The following is a 15,139-nucleotide window of genomic DNA, read 5'->3' as shown; positions in this document are numbered from 1 at the left end:
CCGCCGCCTCCTCCTCCGACCAAGCTCGTGACCACAGCCGCCGCCGAACACATCCACCAAGCTCCGATCAAGGTTAATTTTTTTTTTCAATTTTGTTGTTAATTTTGATGAATGATATGAATTGAGTAGGAATAGGGTTTAATTTTGATTAACAGACACTAATGATATGGATTGAGTAGGATTAGGGTCTAAAAATCACTATCCTCTAGTTTAATTTTTGATATGAATGATATGGATTGACTAGGGTTTATGATTTTGGATGTGAAATTTGGGATATGAAAATTGTGGTTTGAATTGTAATTTTTTGTGAGAATTTTGATGAATGATATGGATTGATTAGGGTTTATGATTTTGGATATGAAAATTTTTAGTTTTTATTTTGTGAAATATGATGAATAATGTGATTTGGGGGTTAGGGTTTAGCTATTATTTGCTTGTCACTTGAGATTAGGGTTTTAAATTTGATTTTCAATTGAGATTAATATTTTTAGTTATAATAGATTATTTACATATGATGAACTGTTGTTTTTCAGTTTCGATGGCAAGCTCTATACCCATTATTTGCTTCTTCAATGGGAGCCTCGGCGTCGGAGTGAATAATATGCCTATGTATGAGGGAGGTTCTAGAAAAATATTTATGCTGTCTAAGTCATGTAATTTTGATGGGATGATGAACGAAATACACAGAGTTACTAAAATTAATAAAGCAGAGCATGCAATTAAGGTGTTCTTTAACTGTCCGATAAATCAGAGTAGAACTATTGCCGTGGAGATTACCGACGATGATGAGGAATTGAATGACATGAAACAATTTGTCGAGAAGCAAGTGTCAATTGAGTTGTTCATTGAGAAGTATCCGATTCACGAATTTGCCCAAGTTTCACAACTTCAGGGAGAGTTTTCTCGGATGCTTAACTTAGACAATGAATCGAGTGGTTTTATGACATCTCCAAGTCAATAGCCGTGGTCTCAACTACAACATTTAAGTGAGCCTTCTCTTGGTGGGACGTCAAATACTATATTTAACGACGCTTCAGACCATGTTACAGGTGAGCTACCGATCGGATCAATTATCGAAGAAGAAGCAAATGATGACTTAGAATGTATTGAAGAAGATGGCATGCAAATTGATAGCAACTGGAATCGATGATGACTCCCGTTGGATGGACTAATTTAATGTTAACAATGATTATGTGGAAGCTGAAAATTCGTTGCTCGACGAGTTTCATAATGAGAATTGGATAAATACTTCTCAAGCTGAATTTGTTGATGTTGGTCCAAATTTTTAACGACCTGAGGACTTCACTTTTAAAAAAGGGGATCTATTCGAGAGCAAGGAAGCATTGATCTTTGCAATCCGAGAATGATCTATCAAGAATTGGGTCAAATTCAAGCCGGTGAAAACTAATGCAACAAACTACCATGTAAAATATTATTTTAACGAGAAGATTGATGTAGAACATGCAAGTGAGCAAGATGAGAGAAACATGAAATGTCTTTTGCTAAATGCAGCTGTGAGAAAATCATCAAATGGGTAATTTGTAATATTTAGATATTACGGAATTCATACATGTTGCAATCCGTCGGTGGATGTCGATCATTATTCTGCATCTTGCTCTTATATATGTAAGCTAATTATGCCTGAAGTGAGGGCTGAACTTGATCTAAATGTAGGTCAGATATTTCAAAGGGTTTTTAGATTTGTAAATGAGTTTATGGTGTTATATGAATTGCTTTTTAAGTTTCTACAGGAAATGGACAGGAAATGCACAAAAACGTGCATGGATTAGTGCACAGGAAATGCACGGGACTAGTAGTCCCGTGCATTTCGATTTTTGCCCAAGTTTTAAGCAGAGATTTTAGGCTCTTTACACGAAATGGACGGGACTACTAGTTTTTGGTTCTACATGCTAATATTGGATTAGCATGCTTTAACTATAAGGGACTAGTAGTCTCGTGTAGTCAGAAACAAATCCTACAGCAAAATCGACCCATTTCAACTGAGTTGAGATGAAAATATGCTATTTTTATTGTGAAAAGGTCGATTTTACTATTTAATTTTGAAAATGGGTGTTTTTAAAAATTTGTCCATATTACAAATGTGATTGTAACATATCCAGCAGATTCACCAAATTAGCATGAAAAGATCATCAAATAAGCAACTACACCAAATTTGTCCATATTTGGGTGTAATAATGTGAGCAGTGGTAGGTCACTTTTGTCATTAAATTTGTAATCGAAACTTTATTTAATGAAAAAAATTGTAGAAAAATGTGTTGTAAGTTTGCAAGTTTTCTGTACTATATGGAGAAGTGGATGAGCTACGACTGAATTAGGATGGGTAGTGCTCTTGGGCCTGTTCAGTTAATTAAATGCCTAAAGCACCTTGTTTTTGCTTGAGTTTAAGTGTTTCTGTGATCAGTGAATATATGGAATGAGCATTCCTCGGCTACCAATACATATGTTACCATTTTTGTTCGCCCAACTATTTTTCTTATGTAAGTTCCATAGATATATGTACAGATTGAATAGGGCGTTTTGCTCTATTTTTGTTTCATGTACGTGTGTATTGCAATTCTAAGTTATATTTTATTGTAAAATATTGTAATCATATGTAATTTTTGTCATATCCAATTCATATCCCATTCATATCTGTTTTTCAAATATCCGATTAATATCCGTGTCGTATCCATATCCGATTCTCTAATATCCGAATCGTATACGTTTCCATTTATTGCGGATATGGTCATGATTTTTTTCTTACCGTCGAATATCTGTATCCGTTTTTGGAAAGCGGATATGGATGTGATAAGTGTCATATCCAAACTGAATGCACCGCTGCTTCCAAGTCTCCGTTGCGTCTCCCACATGATTGAACTGGATAAAGCCATCCTCAAAATAAGTATTAAACTGAATTCGAGAATTTTGAGGAGAGTGATGAATTGCATGCGTCTTCTCTTCACGCTTATTGTGCTTTCTCCTTTGTAAATCTCTAAACTTTCTCTCTTAAAAGTGAGTTCTACTAACTTTATTACCGTTTCTTTATTTCCTCATACTCTTATTTGATTTCTACACATTACGCTTATCATGGACGCCCTTTTGTTACGATCAATGTTAGATTTTTTTTCTCCCTTCCTTTTCCGATCGGTGTCCATTACTCTACTGTGCCTATTTGTTTAGATTTTTTTTTTTTTTGCAGATATATGATTTTCAATAAGGAGATGGAGAGAATGATGACCCATCTCAGAGTAAGCTATTTCTTGAACTTTTGTGATTAATTGGGTTCTTAGGTGGTCTTATGCTAATTGAATGAAAACCCAGCTGAGGAATTTGATCAAGTTCTCATATTTGGGTGTGATTGTGTTAAACTGATGTTGTGTATGAAATTGGCCCCAACTTGTCTGGTTTCAACAGTTCTACTTCAACTAAAGAAATAGATAAATATTTGACTTAGAAATTAAAAAAAAAGAAACCATTGTCTCAAACACTTGGTTACACAAGTTGTTTACCTGCATTAAGTGCTGTAAGGATCATCATCTTTCGTAAATTAATAGATTGCTTAGATTTTTTTTGTTTGTTGGTCCTGTTGAAAACAGAGAAATAGAGCTATTAGAGAGTTGATTTATCGATAACAGTCCATGTTCTTTATGTCAATACTTTATCCCTTTTGCTCCAATAACTGTCATCATGTTGCTCTCCTTGCTCTTGATAATATATATCCAGTCGAGTGACCTTCATTTTTTTTTTCTTATTTGAAGCTACTGCTAAATTCTCATGGAGCCAATGCTTATCATGCTATGTTTTTTAGAAAAATATCATGTAGGACCTTAATCGGCTCATTGTGGTATTGTGGTTTCAAACTGACATTTAATATCATTTATATAGTGGCTTTACAGTCACGACTGCTTAAATTAATATAGATTTGACCTGATGGGCTTGCCAGTAGGAATAATAACTCGAAGGCTGTTCCATTATTATGAATTCTTTAATAACCATTTCATGCAAAAACTTAAGCTGATAAGTAGTGAGCTAATAGATTGAAGCCAAACAATTTTCCCAAAAAAAATAAAATAAAAATAAAAGCCACACCAGCCAACCTCCTGCTCACACGAGCAAAGGTAAATAAGTGGTTTTTCATTAACTTGGATCCTCTTTACTCCAAATGACATAACAACAGTTACTTTTATGTAGTTAGCCTAATACTATTTATAGTCAAACATCATAACAGAATAATAATAACAAATATGTACCAACACAAAGTTATCTTACCTCAATTAGAAGTGACATTAAAGTCAGAGATCACTAACACTGATGATTTTACTACAAATAGAAGAAGTACGCATTGGATATGGTAAATGATGAGAACAAGAGAAGCAAATGGATTTCTTTCCTTTCCTTGTTTTTGCTTGTTTCTAGCAGAGATACGGCGCTCAATAGCCCAAGAATTTAAACATGGTTGATGCCAAATTCAAAGAAGTACCAAAACTTGGTCTAGTTTGCTTTATATCACATTCTATTGTTTTCCTTTCACATGTAAAGCTTAAATCATGCTGTTGCATATCTAGCCATATCTTAGCTTTGACACTGGAGCACAGTTTGACTCTTATTCTCTAACAACAGTGGAAAGCTATCAAAGCTGCATTGCGTATGCATTCTAAAAGAATGCACAAGATCAGATTCTCACTTGAACCTCAGTTCCGTACATGGCCATTCATGATTATAAGTGGTTTGAAAGAGCCTTGCCTCTAGGTCGGTGATGAGATTAGTCTTAAGGACTGTAATTGAACTTATTTTCCCCTCCTTTCTTCGTATTTACATGGTTGTTTCCCTAGTTAAATTCAGCATGTCGAGTTCATTGTCAAACCACTTATAATGGTGATTTTTTCTTTTGGTACTTAAATTGTGCAGAGACTCCACATATCCAGGATCTTCATATATATTCTGAGATTAAGCTGGTATCTACTCCATCTATTGGTCAGCATCATGCATACTGGGTCTTATCTGATCCAAGTTATGAAATGGTATATAATTTCAACAGGGTTTCTGCAAAAGTATCGAATGCTCCCATTACATAAACTTCAGTACTTGGCAGTTGTGATAGATAGCGCAGAAGCTGAAAATGCTACACAAATCAAACAGCTTTTGCATTGGTTATTAGATATCGGTGTAAAGTATATAATGTTGTATGACATGGAAGGTAAGCTAACTTGCACATCTCTTTTATACAAATTTGACCAAAGAATAAAAGCAATAACACTTCAAGTTTACTTCTGTAATTTTTTATTTTTATAATATAGGAGTGCTGAAACAATATCTGGAGACTTATCTGATTAGCTTGGCTAATTCAAGCTTGGCTAATTCCAGCTGTAATGCTAAACCATGCACTGTGAGTTATGACCCATCTCTTGAATTTTACTTGGTAACAAGCAGTATAAAGTGCTGCTATATGCAGTATAAAGTGCTTTTATATGCGATTCTCATATAATTCATTGCAAATACAGGATACTTCTTTGAAGAATGCGATCACACGTGTTCGTTTTGAAAAAACAACAATAGAGTTGCTTTCTTCCTCTGATTGTAAACAAGGAGCTGCTAAAGCTGCTAACTTCCTACTTTCCAATTATTTGAAAGGTGATACAGAAGGCTGCAATAAGACAGAGCCAACATTCACAGAAGCTGACATATCTGCTGCTTTGAAGTCAGTCGGTGTGTGATTCTTCTTGTCTATGAAAGATATATACTAGATATTGGTTTACATGTTTTTCTCTCATATTTTTCTCTCTTGTCATTGATATTGGTTCTATTCTCCTTTATGTCCTTATCTTAGGCTTTGATGGACCGGAGCCTGACCTACTTCTTGTTTATGGACCTGCTAGATGCCATTTAGGATTTCCTGCATGGAGAATGCGTTACACAGAGATTGTGTAAGTTTTCTTCAAATAATTACAGAAGCTATTTCTAAATATTGATATCTGGGAGACGGATATTAGAAAAATCCTTATCATAAAGAAAGGTTCTTGTGGATGGAAATGTGACGTTAGCACAACTTGTTATTATGGCCTCTCTTTCTTCTTCCTTAGGGCTTGGTTTTGGTTTATTGCTAAAACATTATTAGGCTCCAGCATCATTCATCGTATAAATTCAGAGACCTGATACATTTTTCTAGAACTGTATAATCAATGGATCAAAAAAGATTTTTATTTGGACTGGGCATAACCTCTCTAGTTACGATGAATGCAACAAGCATGTTACCTTTAAAGTAACACTTCTAGAAACACATGTGCGACCATTATGATATCCACTCTCATTTGTGGTTCTTGAAGAACTTTGGTTCATGCTGAGAAAATAAGATGGAGATAGTAGCGTTTATAATTGTAACTTGCAACAAATAAAAGTGAAATAATCATCTAAAGAAAACCCTACAGTTCGACGAATCGACATACCAAGGGAAAGTATCTTGGAGGAAGAGCAGTAGAACCTACATAGACATGTCAATAATTGAATTATCAGGCACTTTTGCTTCTGCACTCTGCATGATTATCAATTTTTCATTCGAGTAAGTGTGCATGTGCCCTTGCCCTTACTCAATTGAGACTCTTAAGGTTTCTTCAATAATATATGTTATGTGACACTGGGTACTTTGAATGGTGCATCATTATTTGATGACTTATGTTTTTTTTTCCGTCCATCTCAGCATGATGCATTTTCTTAATGAGGGAACAAATTTTTGGTTTCATAAAAATGTGATATTGCAAATGACCAGAACCCTTAGATGAATCTGACTCTGCTTCTTCCCCAGATGATATGCATGTGTTTTAGAGTCAATTTTATTCAGTCAAAATTGGATCACCATTCTGTTTTAGTGACAGGACTATTTCGCTAGTCACTGCTTGGTCTAGTTTAGAAAATATAAATATAAAATGAGTTAAGTACAGTGAAGTTCATGTCTTCTTTACTTTCCTACTTGAGACATTTACATTTATCTTTCCACTTATGCATTTGGAACTAATAAATTGGAGATCCTGGTTATTGTAGGTTGAATCATGATAAAGGTGAATTCCACCAGTTGGAAGCAATGAGATCATAATTAATGGAGAAAGGAATAGAATTAGGTGTAAGATAATTTGGTCGGAAGAAATTAAGAAGGATATAACTTAATGGAAGAGATAACTCTTAATAAACTGCACTGAAGTATAAGACTGATGCAACCATTTGGGTAAAGCCTTTTTCCCTGTTGTAAATGATTATAGAGTTTCATGAAACTTCAAGTTTGCGAGAAAAAGAATGGCTCTCTTCTTGTTGCTAGTCTAATGCAGATGGTAACAACGATTATGAATTTTGATGACTCAAAATATATTTCTGTTTCTTCTTCAGACATAAAAAGAGTTACCATGAGCTAATGAGATGATTGTTCCTTCTGATCTGCAGACATATGGGCCATTTGAAATCAATGAAGCGTGGAGCCATTATAAAAGCCATTTACGACTTTACAAACAAGCACCAAAACTATGGTATGTCGCTAATAATTATAGCCATAGATACTTCTGCTAGTAATATGATTGGCTGGCTACAGAGAGAGAATGTCACCAACTACGCGAGCTTTTGGTTTACTATCTTTGCTAAGCATTGCTGAGTTTTGTTTTGTTAGGGACATGAGACGGAGCTGGTCAGAATATCTGAAAGGACTTTGTGGCGAACGTCTAAAGTTTTCGTTCTTATAGGACTTATAATACATCGGAAGAAGTGTGCAGATTTTTGGAAATCTGAAATATTTTCTTCATCCCTCCAGTTATATCTTCTTGAGCTGAAGAGCATATTATTAGAAGCATCGTGTAACTTAGTTATGGATATGATCAATTGATCAATTGCATTCCATCTTCAATGTAGAAAAACGAATGAGCTTCTTATGATAGTTGACTTGCTATTTTTCTGTTCTTGACGAGTTACCCATGTCTCTTCCGGTGTCTCTCATGTTACTGCAGTTACAGGACTTATATACAAGAGAGGCTGATACCTACTGTTTCATTCATTACCCGAATATTACAATCTAAAATCAATTGTCAATATTCAAGTGTTGCGACATAATCTCAGTGATGTATTATAACCCGATGCGTGCGACAAATTTTGCAAAATCCAGGTTTTGCTTTAGTCACTTGAGAGAAACAGGTCTTTTTTGTTCCTGCGGTTATAAATTTTATAAATGCCACAGGAAGTTGCAAAATAACAAATGCTCAATAAGGATCTAATTCTCTCTCTTGTCTTTTCAAATCAACCGGTCCTAACATTTTTATAGCTTTAATTAAATAGAAATCCATCTTTTAAACATAACAACAAGCAATCTAAGTAATTAGCCATCCTTCAATACAGTGAAGCGACACAAGACACAATATACTCCTCACAAGAAACAGTATAAATTATGTGCTTGCCATAGTAATTCCAAATTGCAAATATACTAACATATAACACTCGAAGAACAGTGACTACAAATTGCAGCGTACTATTATTTCCTAACTTTCACAGCATCCACCATCAGCACTTCCACTTCCAGTCATGTTTCCTAACCATTTTGAGGCTTTCCAGACTTCACAGCATCCACCATCAGCACTTCCACTTCCAGTCATGTTTCCTAACCATTTTGAGGCTTTCCAGACCGAGCATTGGAAGATCCAGGTACATTAAATTGCCAAGAATTGTATCCCTGAGATGATGAAGTACTCGTTTGCCTCATCCATCTTGTACTACTATCAATTATGGAGTCTGTATTGACCTTCTGATCAAACTCAGAATGTACATGCTTAGCCTCATCTTTCTGCCAAAATGCTGCCTTATTCAAATCACGAGTATACAACGATGCCAAAGAACGGTCATTTTCTTCTCTAACCTCAGATTTTTTTAACTCTGGAGGCTTATCTTCAGGAACTTCAACTTTAGGAGTTGATGATCGGCCAGAAGTTATTGAAGTCATAGGAAAAGCTTTCTCAGGGGGCACTGCTGGAGTGTAGTTAGGTGGAAGTAGATCATCCCAGTTTTCTAATAATTCTTTGTACACTTTACGAAGAGTGACCTCAGTGAGACCTGTTACCTTGCAGATTTCAGCTTGAGTTTTTCGTTTGTCTTCGAGTTGGCATGCCAGGTAAATGGCAGCAGCGGAGATGCTGATGGGGTTTCTTCTTGTACAGAAGCATTTATTGATTACAACTTCTCCAATATGTGCTGCAAGCTCCTGAGAATGATATTGCAAAGCTTAGTATATCTAATCATATTTTATGTTAAAGTTTTGATGAATGAAGATACCTGGGCAGATTTGTTGAGCTGGAGGAGAGTACAAAACCTAGGCATGTGAACAGATATCGAGTTGCTGTTGATGGGTTGACCAAGTTTCAACGCTTCACCGAGTATTTTCATATACTTGCCTATTTCCTTTTGGGGAAGGTTGCTAGCAGTTGAGATTTCCTGTTAATCAGCAGTATTAAGCACAGAATAAATTAAGAGAATGTTGAAATTGCACCCACTATCCTAAACATAATACAAAAGATTATTGTTATTTCAGGTATATCTAACTTTGGTGCATGACATGCGAAAATTGCACTCTTTGGACTGAAGAAAGGGTATAAGCTTCTCAAGGCTTCTTACCTATGTGGGAGCCATTAGTGATTAATTCTACTAACGCAAACAGCTGTTAGTTCTTGGAAGGTTTTGGAAGATTGGATGAAATTCTGTTAAGCTATCTCTACAGAAGGAAATTTAATACTGTAGCTGGAAACAGTATAATATGGGTATTCTGAATATGATTTTTCTGACAAGCGCCCATGGGCACTCGTTAGTGGACGAGAGAGAGAGAAATAAATAGCAAGTGGTGATCTCTCTCTCTCTCTCTCTCTCTCTCTCATCCCCTAGTGAGTGCCTATTGTGCACTTGCTAGAACTTTCTGACTAACCATTGTCAAAGGTTGATGGTAAATCATACCCGAGCAAATGAGAATGCACATAGCAAAGCCACGTAAAGATGGAAACTGGTCTTATCTTATATATAGAGGGAAAACAGTCCACAGAAAGCCTTAGCCTAATTAATTTTATAACAGCAAGTCTTTATCGGGTATGAGTTTCATTCTGGAGTCACTCTGCAGGACCAACTGAAAGTATACGCAAGGGCAGAGGTCACAGAAAACTTTGTTTCCAACAGTTACATCAAACTTTAGGGAACATGATAATCAACTTCTAATAATCTGAGATGCTGAAATTCTACAAGCTAATGGGAATCAAACGCATAAGAGATGTCACACACGGGAACTTCTAGGTCGGAGCAAGTCTGTTAAAATTTTGTGTTCGAAGCACTACGCGAAAGACCTCCCTAAGCAAGAAAAAAGCAGGCTAGCTCCCCAGCTGACAATTTAATGCTCGGTAATAGGTCAAAGGATAACATAACAATCACGAGCTCAAGGAGGAAACCTTAACTTAGGGAGGTAACGCGGAAAGTGAAAACCTTCATACGAGCTCACTAGAACTGATATTAACTTTAGATACTGAAGGCAGATTGCAAAGAAAATGGATTTCAAGAAGTATTTCTAGCTACCGATATTGGATAGTACATACCTAAGCAACATGGACACGGACATAGAGCATGATGGCGCAAATACGGAGATGGAACATGGCAGTTCCTACAAAGCAGGACATAGGAACATATGCATGCATACATAACATGTTTCACATACCTAAACAACCGTTTTATACCAGTCATTAACCTACCGTATATTCTTATGACTCTGCAAAAGGAGGAGCAGGATTTTTATCTCTTCAACTTTACATTCAATAGCTAGACACATCTGAACGCGTCATAGTTTTATACAAGTCAGATTTAGATGTGTAGCGGAAAATAAGTGGATATATCAAATTGTACTAAGAATAAAACAGCAGTGTATTAAAAAGGTGTTCAGTGGAATTGGCTTGCAATTTGCGTATTGTGACGATAAAACTTGTAAATCAAATCCCTGTATAATCAAGAAACCCTTTCCAGACCCCTAAAAACCCTAAGCCGCCGTCCTGGGCTCCTGCGCCTCCCGTATCGCCTGCACGAGCGCCGCCGTGGCCAGCGCCTCCACGCTCCGGTTCCTCAAGCAGGTCACCGACGAGCAATCCTTGAACAGCTGAAACGCGTGATCGGGGATATCCTGATCCAGCCCTAAAATTGAGGCCACGTCGATGATCTGCAAGTAAGCCCTCAAGTGGTCCACCGACACCAAGGGCCCCGCCGGGTCAAGAGCCGAGGAGCTCGAGCTCGTCACGGCGATGATCGAGCAGCGCCCGCTCGAGCTCGGCGAGGTGCCGCCGAAGAGAGGCGAGCGCGCCAGGAGGGGGTGGCTCCAGTGGAGAAGGGAGAGCGTGACGAAGCCTGTGGGTTGTAGGGCGTCCTCGTCTTCGCCGCCGTCGTGGTCTTGGGGGGCGGTCGAGGGTTTTCCGGCGAATGAGGTCGGGACGACGAGGGGGAGGGGGTTGAGGTGGGCCCAGAGGGAAAGGGGGTGGTGGAGGTTTGGTCGGGGACCTGCGAGTGCGCTCCTACGATCTTGGCCGCAGCGAGGACACTCGGTGACGGAGCGGGACGCTGGTGGTGGTTGGGTAGTGTTTGGATGGGCTAACTTGGGCTGGGCCCAACGTGTGCCCGCTGATCACCTGGGGATGCTCCCGTATGGAGAAGCACCTACGAAGTGCGATACAAATACGGTTATGATTCGGGTGAGCACGGTTCGGTTCGGGTCGGTTTTTACCAAAATTTGAACAACCGAATCGAACCATCTACAATTCAAAACCGAACCGAACCATTACAAATCGGTTCGGTGCGGTTCGGTTCGGTTGTTCGGTTCTAACTTCATTAAGTATAACTTCACTTCAATTTATCTTTTATATATTATTATTACCCTATGCCAGCATGTATTTGTTTTTAACTTCATTTTAATTTATTATTCTTGCTCATGTATGTATACTGTTTTTAAGTGAAGTAACTTGTCCTTTTGGATTAAATACTAGACTCTGACGTTGTAATTTTTTAGTAACGGACTTGCTTTGTCTTTGTGTAGCAATCTTTGACTTTGGTCTTTGTGGAGACGAAAAAAGGAGCCGACTCAGTAGAACATTGGTTATGTATGAATCAATTCCCTGCAACTGCTATTCATGGTGATCGAACACATCAATAAACCCACAAATCAAAGGCACAAATATATTCGGTTGGTTCGGTTCGGGTCTGTTTGAAAAATTGTCAACCCGACCCGAACCGCCTTACTCATAAAACCGCTTTTTTCGGGGTCGGTTCGGATCGGTTCGGTCGGTTTTTTCGGTTTGAACCGAACCGTGCTCACCCCTAGTTATGAATACTTGCGCAATACATGGTTTTTTAATGAGAAACTGATATGAAAATAGAACATAAATATGGTACGTGTTTTTTTTATGATTGCATCTCAATATTCAAGTATGTTAAAAATATTTTGATTTAAGAAAAAAAATTTGAGACCAAAATTTAGAGATCCGAATAATTTACCTTATAGATTTTAGGATGCATCATCTAACATGTAATGAGCATTGGCTTGAGAAACTTTGTTTTATTTAAGCAACTACTGCAGAAACTTTGTTTTATTTAAGCAACTACTGCATCAGATGATTTATATACATTATTTTGTCTTATCTTTTCCCTTGTTATGCTAACGCTTCGTATCAGAATCATCAGCATGCGTCGGGTGGTTGTGAGTAAAAAAAAGGGTCTAAATTTACAAAAAGAGGACAGAACTGTTCGCTCAGATGTGGACGGTTCTTATAAGATGCATACTCCCAGTATCTATTTTGTATACATATAGGTTTCATTCTTTGTGTCTTTTTTATGGTTATGCATTATGAATTTTTGTTATCGAACTATATTCATATGTGGACAAATTTTCGAAACAGTCCTATTTGGACTTTTATTTGCAAAAAACGACCGGTTTCTTAGTTAATTAGAAAAACCGACCTCGTTTCAGCCCTGTCGCTGAAACCAGGTCGGTTTGTGAAATTTTTTTTTACGAAACTTCACGGGAGTTCAACTCCCGTGAAGTTTGGCATATTTTTAAACTTCACGGGAGTTCAACTCCCGTGAAGTTTAATTTCTTCAAAAATCTTCACGGGAGTTCAAATCCCGTGAAGATTTACTTAAACAACAGACTTCACGGGAATTCAACTCCTGTGAAGTCTATTAGAGGATTAAAACTCCACGGGAGTTCAACTCCCGTGGGGTTACAGGCCAAATCTCGCAGAGAATCGCTCTCTGGGAAATGTAGACTGCAACTTCACGGGAGTTGAACTCCCGTGAAGCTGCAGGTTTTACACAACATGCACAGGTTGTTGTGCTGTGCATGTTTTGTATACATCTACCTATTTAACTAATATATACAACTATTTACCTGTTAACAACAATTACTACAATATATATATGATTTAAACACGCACGAATCAAACAATACTCAAAAAGAGTACATATCGAGCTATAATTGATCCACAAAACTATAGTATCTGAAAATTCATACAAGTCACAAATTTTAACAAAATAAGTTCAAATACAACCTAATATAGCTCCTCTCCTTCCTCTCCCTCTCTTCCCCCTCCCCCTCGCTCTTCCCCGCCCCCCGCGCTGATGAGCCTCGACTATCTGAGTATCCGGCTGTGTGTGAGGCTGAGAAGTACCGGCTCCATCAGCCATGCAAAGTGTCGGCCCTCCATGCGGATTGCGAACAAGTGCCGGCATCATCATCACTGTGCCGTCGTCAGCGCCGAGTGTATGCCTGCCCAAATGATCGAGACCTGTCCTCACGACCTGCGAACTTGTTGACATATGAGTCTTATGAAATACCTGCGCTATGGTCTTCTTGATCCTGCTGAGGAGTCCTAACGCCACCTGATCCTAAATCTCAGGCACGTGCGCATCAATATCAGCCTCAATGCTATCAAAAGTACGGACCTGTGAGGTAAACAATTTATTAAGTACCAACTCAATAAAAAATATTATAATTTAGCTTAGAAACTTACGTAATCTCTCTCGTTCATCCCACTAGGGATGTAACTGTCTGTCGATGGGCATGGCATGTGTCCAGCTGATGGCTGTGGGTCACACGTGATCCATCTACGTGTGATACCCCAATACCAATGCATATACGCGGTATAGTCAACAGCTGTAGGCCTCGTATCCTGGATGAAATCCCACCTGTGAGCTCATCTGTCTATGTAGGCTGTACGGACTACGGCCCAGTCAGTATGGTGCGAAGTAGGTCGCCGCCGACGATCAATCTGCTCGACAAGATCTGACACATGCTGAGAGAGCGTAAACTGTCGTAGCACACGATAAGGGACATGCATCTCCACGATCTCGACATGCATCTCCACGGTCTCCCAACAAATCAATGTAACTCTGGCTCTCCACAAGTCAGGAGTATCTCGGCAGATGGGTGCAAGAGAATGCATATCGAGCTCCGGTGGTGTATAGGGTCTCCACTTGAACTGAAATAAAATAAAACATTTATCAGTATCAACAAAAAACTATAATATTCATAACGACTTGAGATTTATATTTACCTGTTCGTGTTGGAGACCACCAAGCTCATTTCGGTAAAACTCACGATGGCGCATCGCTGATCGGTACTTAGCGTACCGCACGTTATACCTATATGCAGAATAGAGAATATATAAGTACAAATTCAGAACGAATAAAATCTGTGCATACAATTATACCTGTACGCCAAAGGAAACTGCCCCTGTAGGTCACGGTGCACAAGTAAAGTAGGGCGTCCAATATGAATGTGCTCCCATGACCAAATCTGTATTAATGTGCTGCATCCCTTGAATTCTTTATTCTGTATCAGGGATACTCTACCCAGTTCTCGATACAAGTATGCCAACACTGCACTGCCCCACGATAGTGCACCGCATACGTCAAAATCCTCCAGTAACGGCTGCCATCGTGCATGTACAAGAGTCTTGCTCTCATCAGGAAAAAGCATGCACCCTATCATGTGTAATATGTATGCACGAGCATGAAACTAAAGCGTCTCCATACTGGCATCCTCTGGTATGCCGCCCTGAAATGTCTGACGAAGCCACGATAGCTTCATCGCACCACTCCTCAAGTC

At 38.3% G+C, this 15,139-nt stretch overlaps 2 protein-coding genes across 3 annotated transcripts; one reads left to right on the top strand and one right to left on the bottom strand.

Moving 5' to 3' along the window:
- Nucleotides 1-7,936, top strand: LOC109820571 (dehydrodolichyl diphosphate synthase complex subunit Nus1-like). Of its 2 annotated transcripts, none has more exons than XM_020386728.1 (8): nt 1-72; nt 3,200-3,248; nt 4,909-5,197; nt 5,298-5,386; nt 5,502-5,706; nt 5,828-5,924; nt 7,429-7,511; nt 7,649-7,936. In XM_020386728.1, the coding sequence occupies exons 2-8, from the start codon at nt 3,204-3,206 to the stop codon at nt 7,654-7,656; spliced, it is 816 nt and encodes a 271-aa protein (XP_020242317.1). In that variant the 5' UTR covers nt 1-72; nt 3,200-3,203; the 3' UTR covers nt 7,657-7,936. The 2 variants fall into 2 exon arrangements, with proteins under 2 accessions (XP_020242317.1, XP_020242316.1); XM_020386727.1 differs by lacking the exon at nt 1-72 and adding an exon at nt 2,928-3,113.
- On the bottom strand, nt 8,339-14,165 carry LOC109821016 (plant-specific TFIIB-related protein 1-like). Its single transcript, XM_020387211.1, has 7 exons — nt 14,043-14,165; nt 13,933-13,974; nt 13,701-13,830; nt 11,034-11,598; nt 9,295-9,457; nt 8,622-9,223; nt 8,339-8,552 (listed from the first exon to the last, which is right to left on the bottom strand). The coding sequence occupies exons 1-6, from the start codon at nt 14,163-14,165 to the stop codon at nt 8,627-8,629; spliced, it is 1,620 nt and encodes a 539-aa protein (XP_020242800.1). The 3' UTR covers nt 8,339-8,552; nt 8,622-8,626.

This window comes from Asparagus officinalis, chromosome 8 (assembly GCF_001876935.1).
Source record: "Asparagus officinalis chromosome 8, Aspof.V1, whole genome shotgun sequence".
Lineage (NCBI taxonomy): Eukaryota > Viridiplantae > Streptophyta > Magnoliopsida > Asparagales > Asparagaceae > Asparagus > Asparagus officinalis.
The sequence above is the reverse complement of the archived record's forward strand: the minus strand, read 5'-3'. Positions and strand labels throughout refer to the sequence as shown.

What these genes read in the sequence shown, in the direction of transcription:
- LOC109820571 (XM_020386727.1), top strand. Translation starts at nt 3,088, where the DNA reads ATGGACGCCCTTTTGTTACGATCAAT. An exon ending in GTAATGCTAAACCATGCACT is followed by an intron (nt 5,387 to 5,501) that starts GTGAGTTATGAC and finishes TTGCAAATACAG; the next exon opens with GATACTTCTTTGAAGAATGC. An exon ending in ATGCGTTACACAGAGATTGT is followed by an intron (nt 5,925 to 7,428) that starts GTAAGTTTTCTT and finishes TCTGATCTGCAG; the next exon opens with ACATATGGGCCATTTGAAAT.
- LOC109821016 (XM_020387211.1), bottom strand. Translation starts at nt 14,165, where the DNA reads ATGCATTGGTATTGGGGTATCACACGTAGATGGATCACGTGTGACCCA. An exon ending in GGATGAACGAGAGAGATTAC is followed by an intron (nt 13,975 to 14,042) that starts GTAAGTTTCTAA and finishes TTTACCTCACAG; the next exon opens with GTCCGTACTTTTGATAGCAT. An exon ending in GCGCAGGAGCCCAGGACGGC is followed by an intron (nt 9,458 to 11,033) that starts GGCTTAGGGTTT and finishes TACTGCTGATTA; the next exon opens with ACAGGAAATCTCAACTGCTA.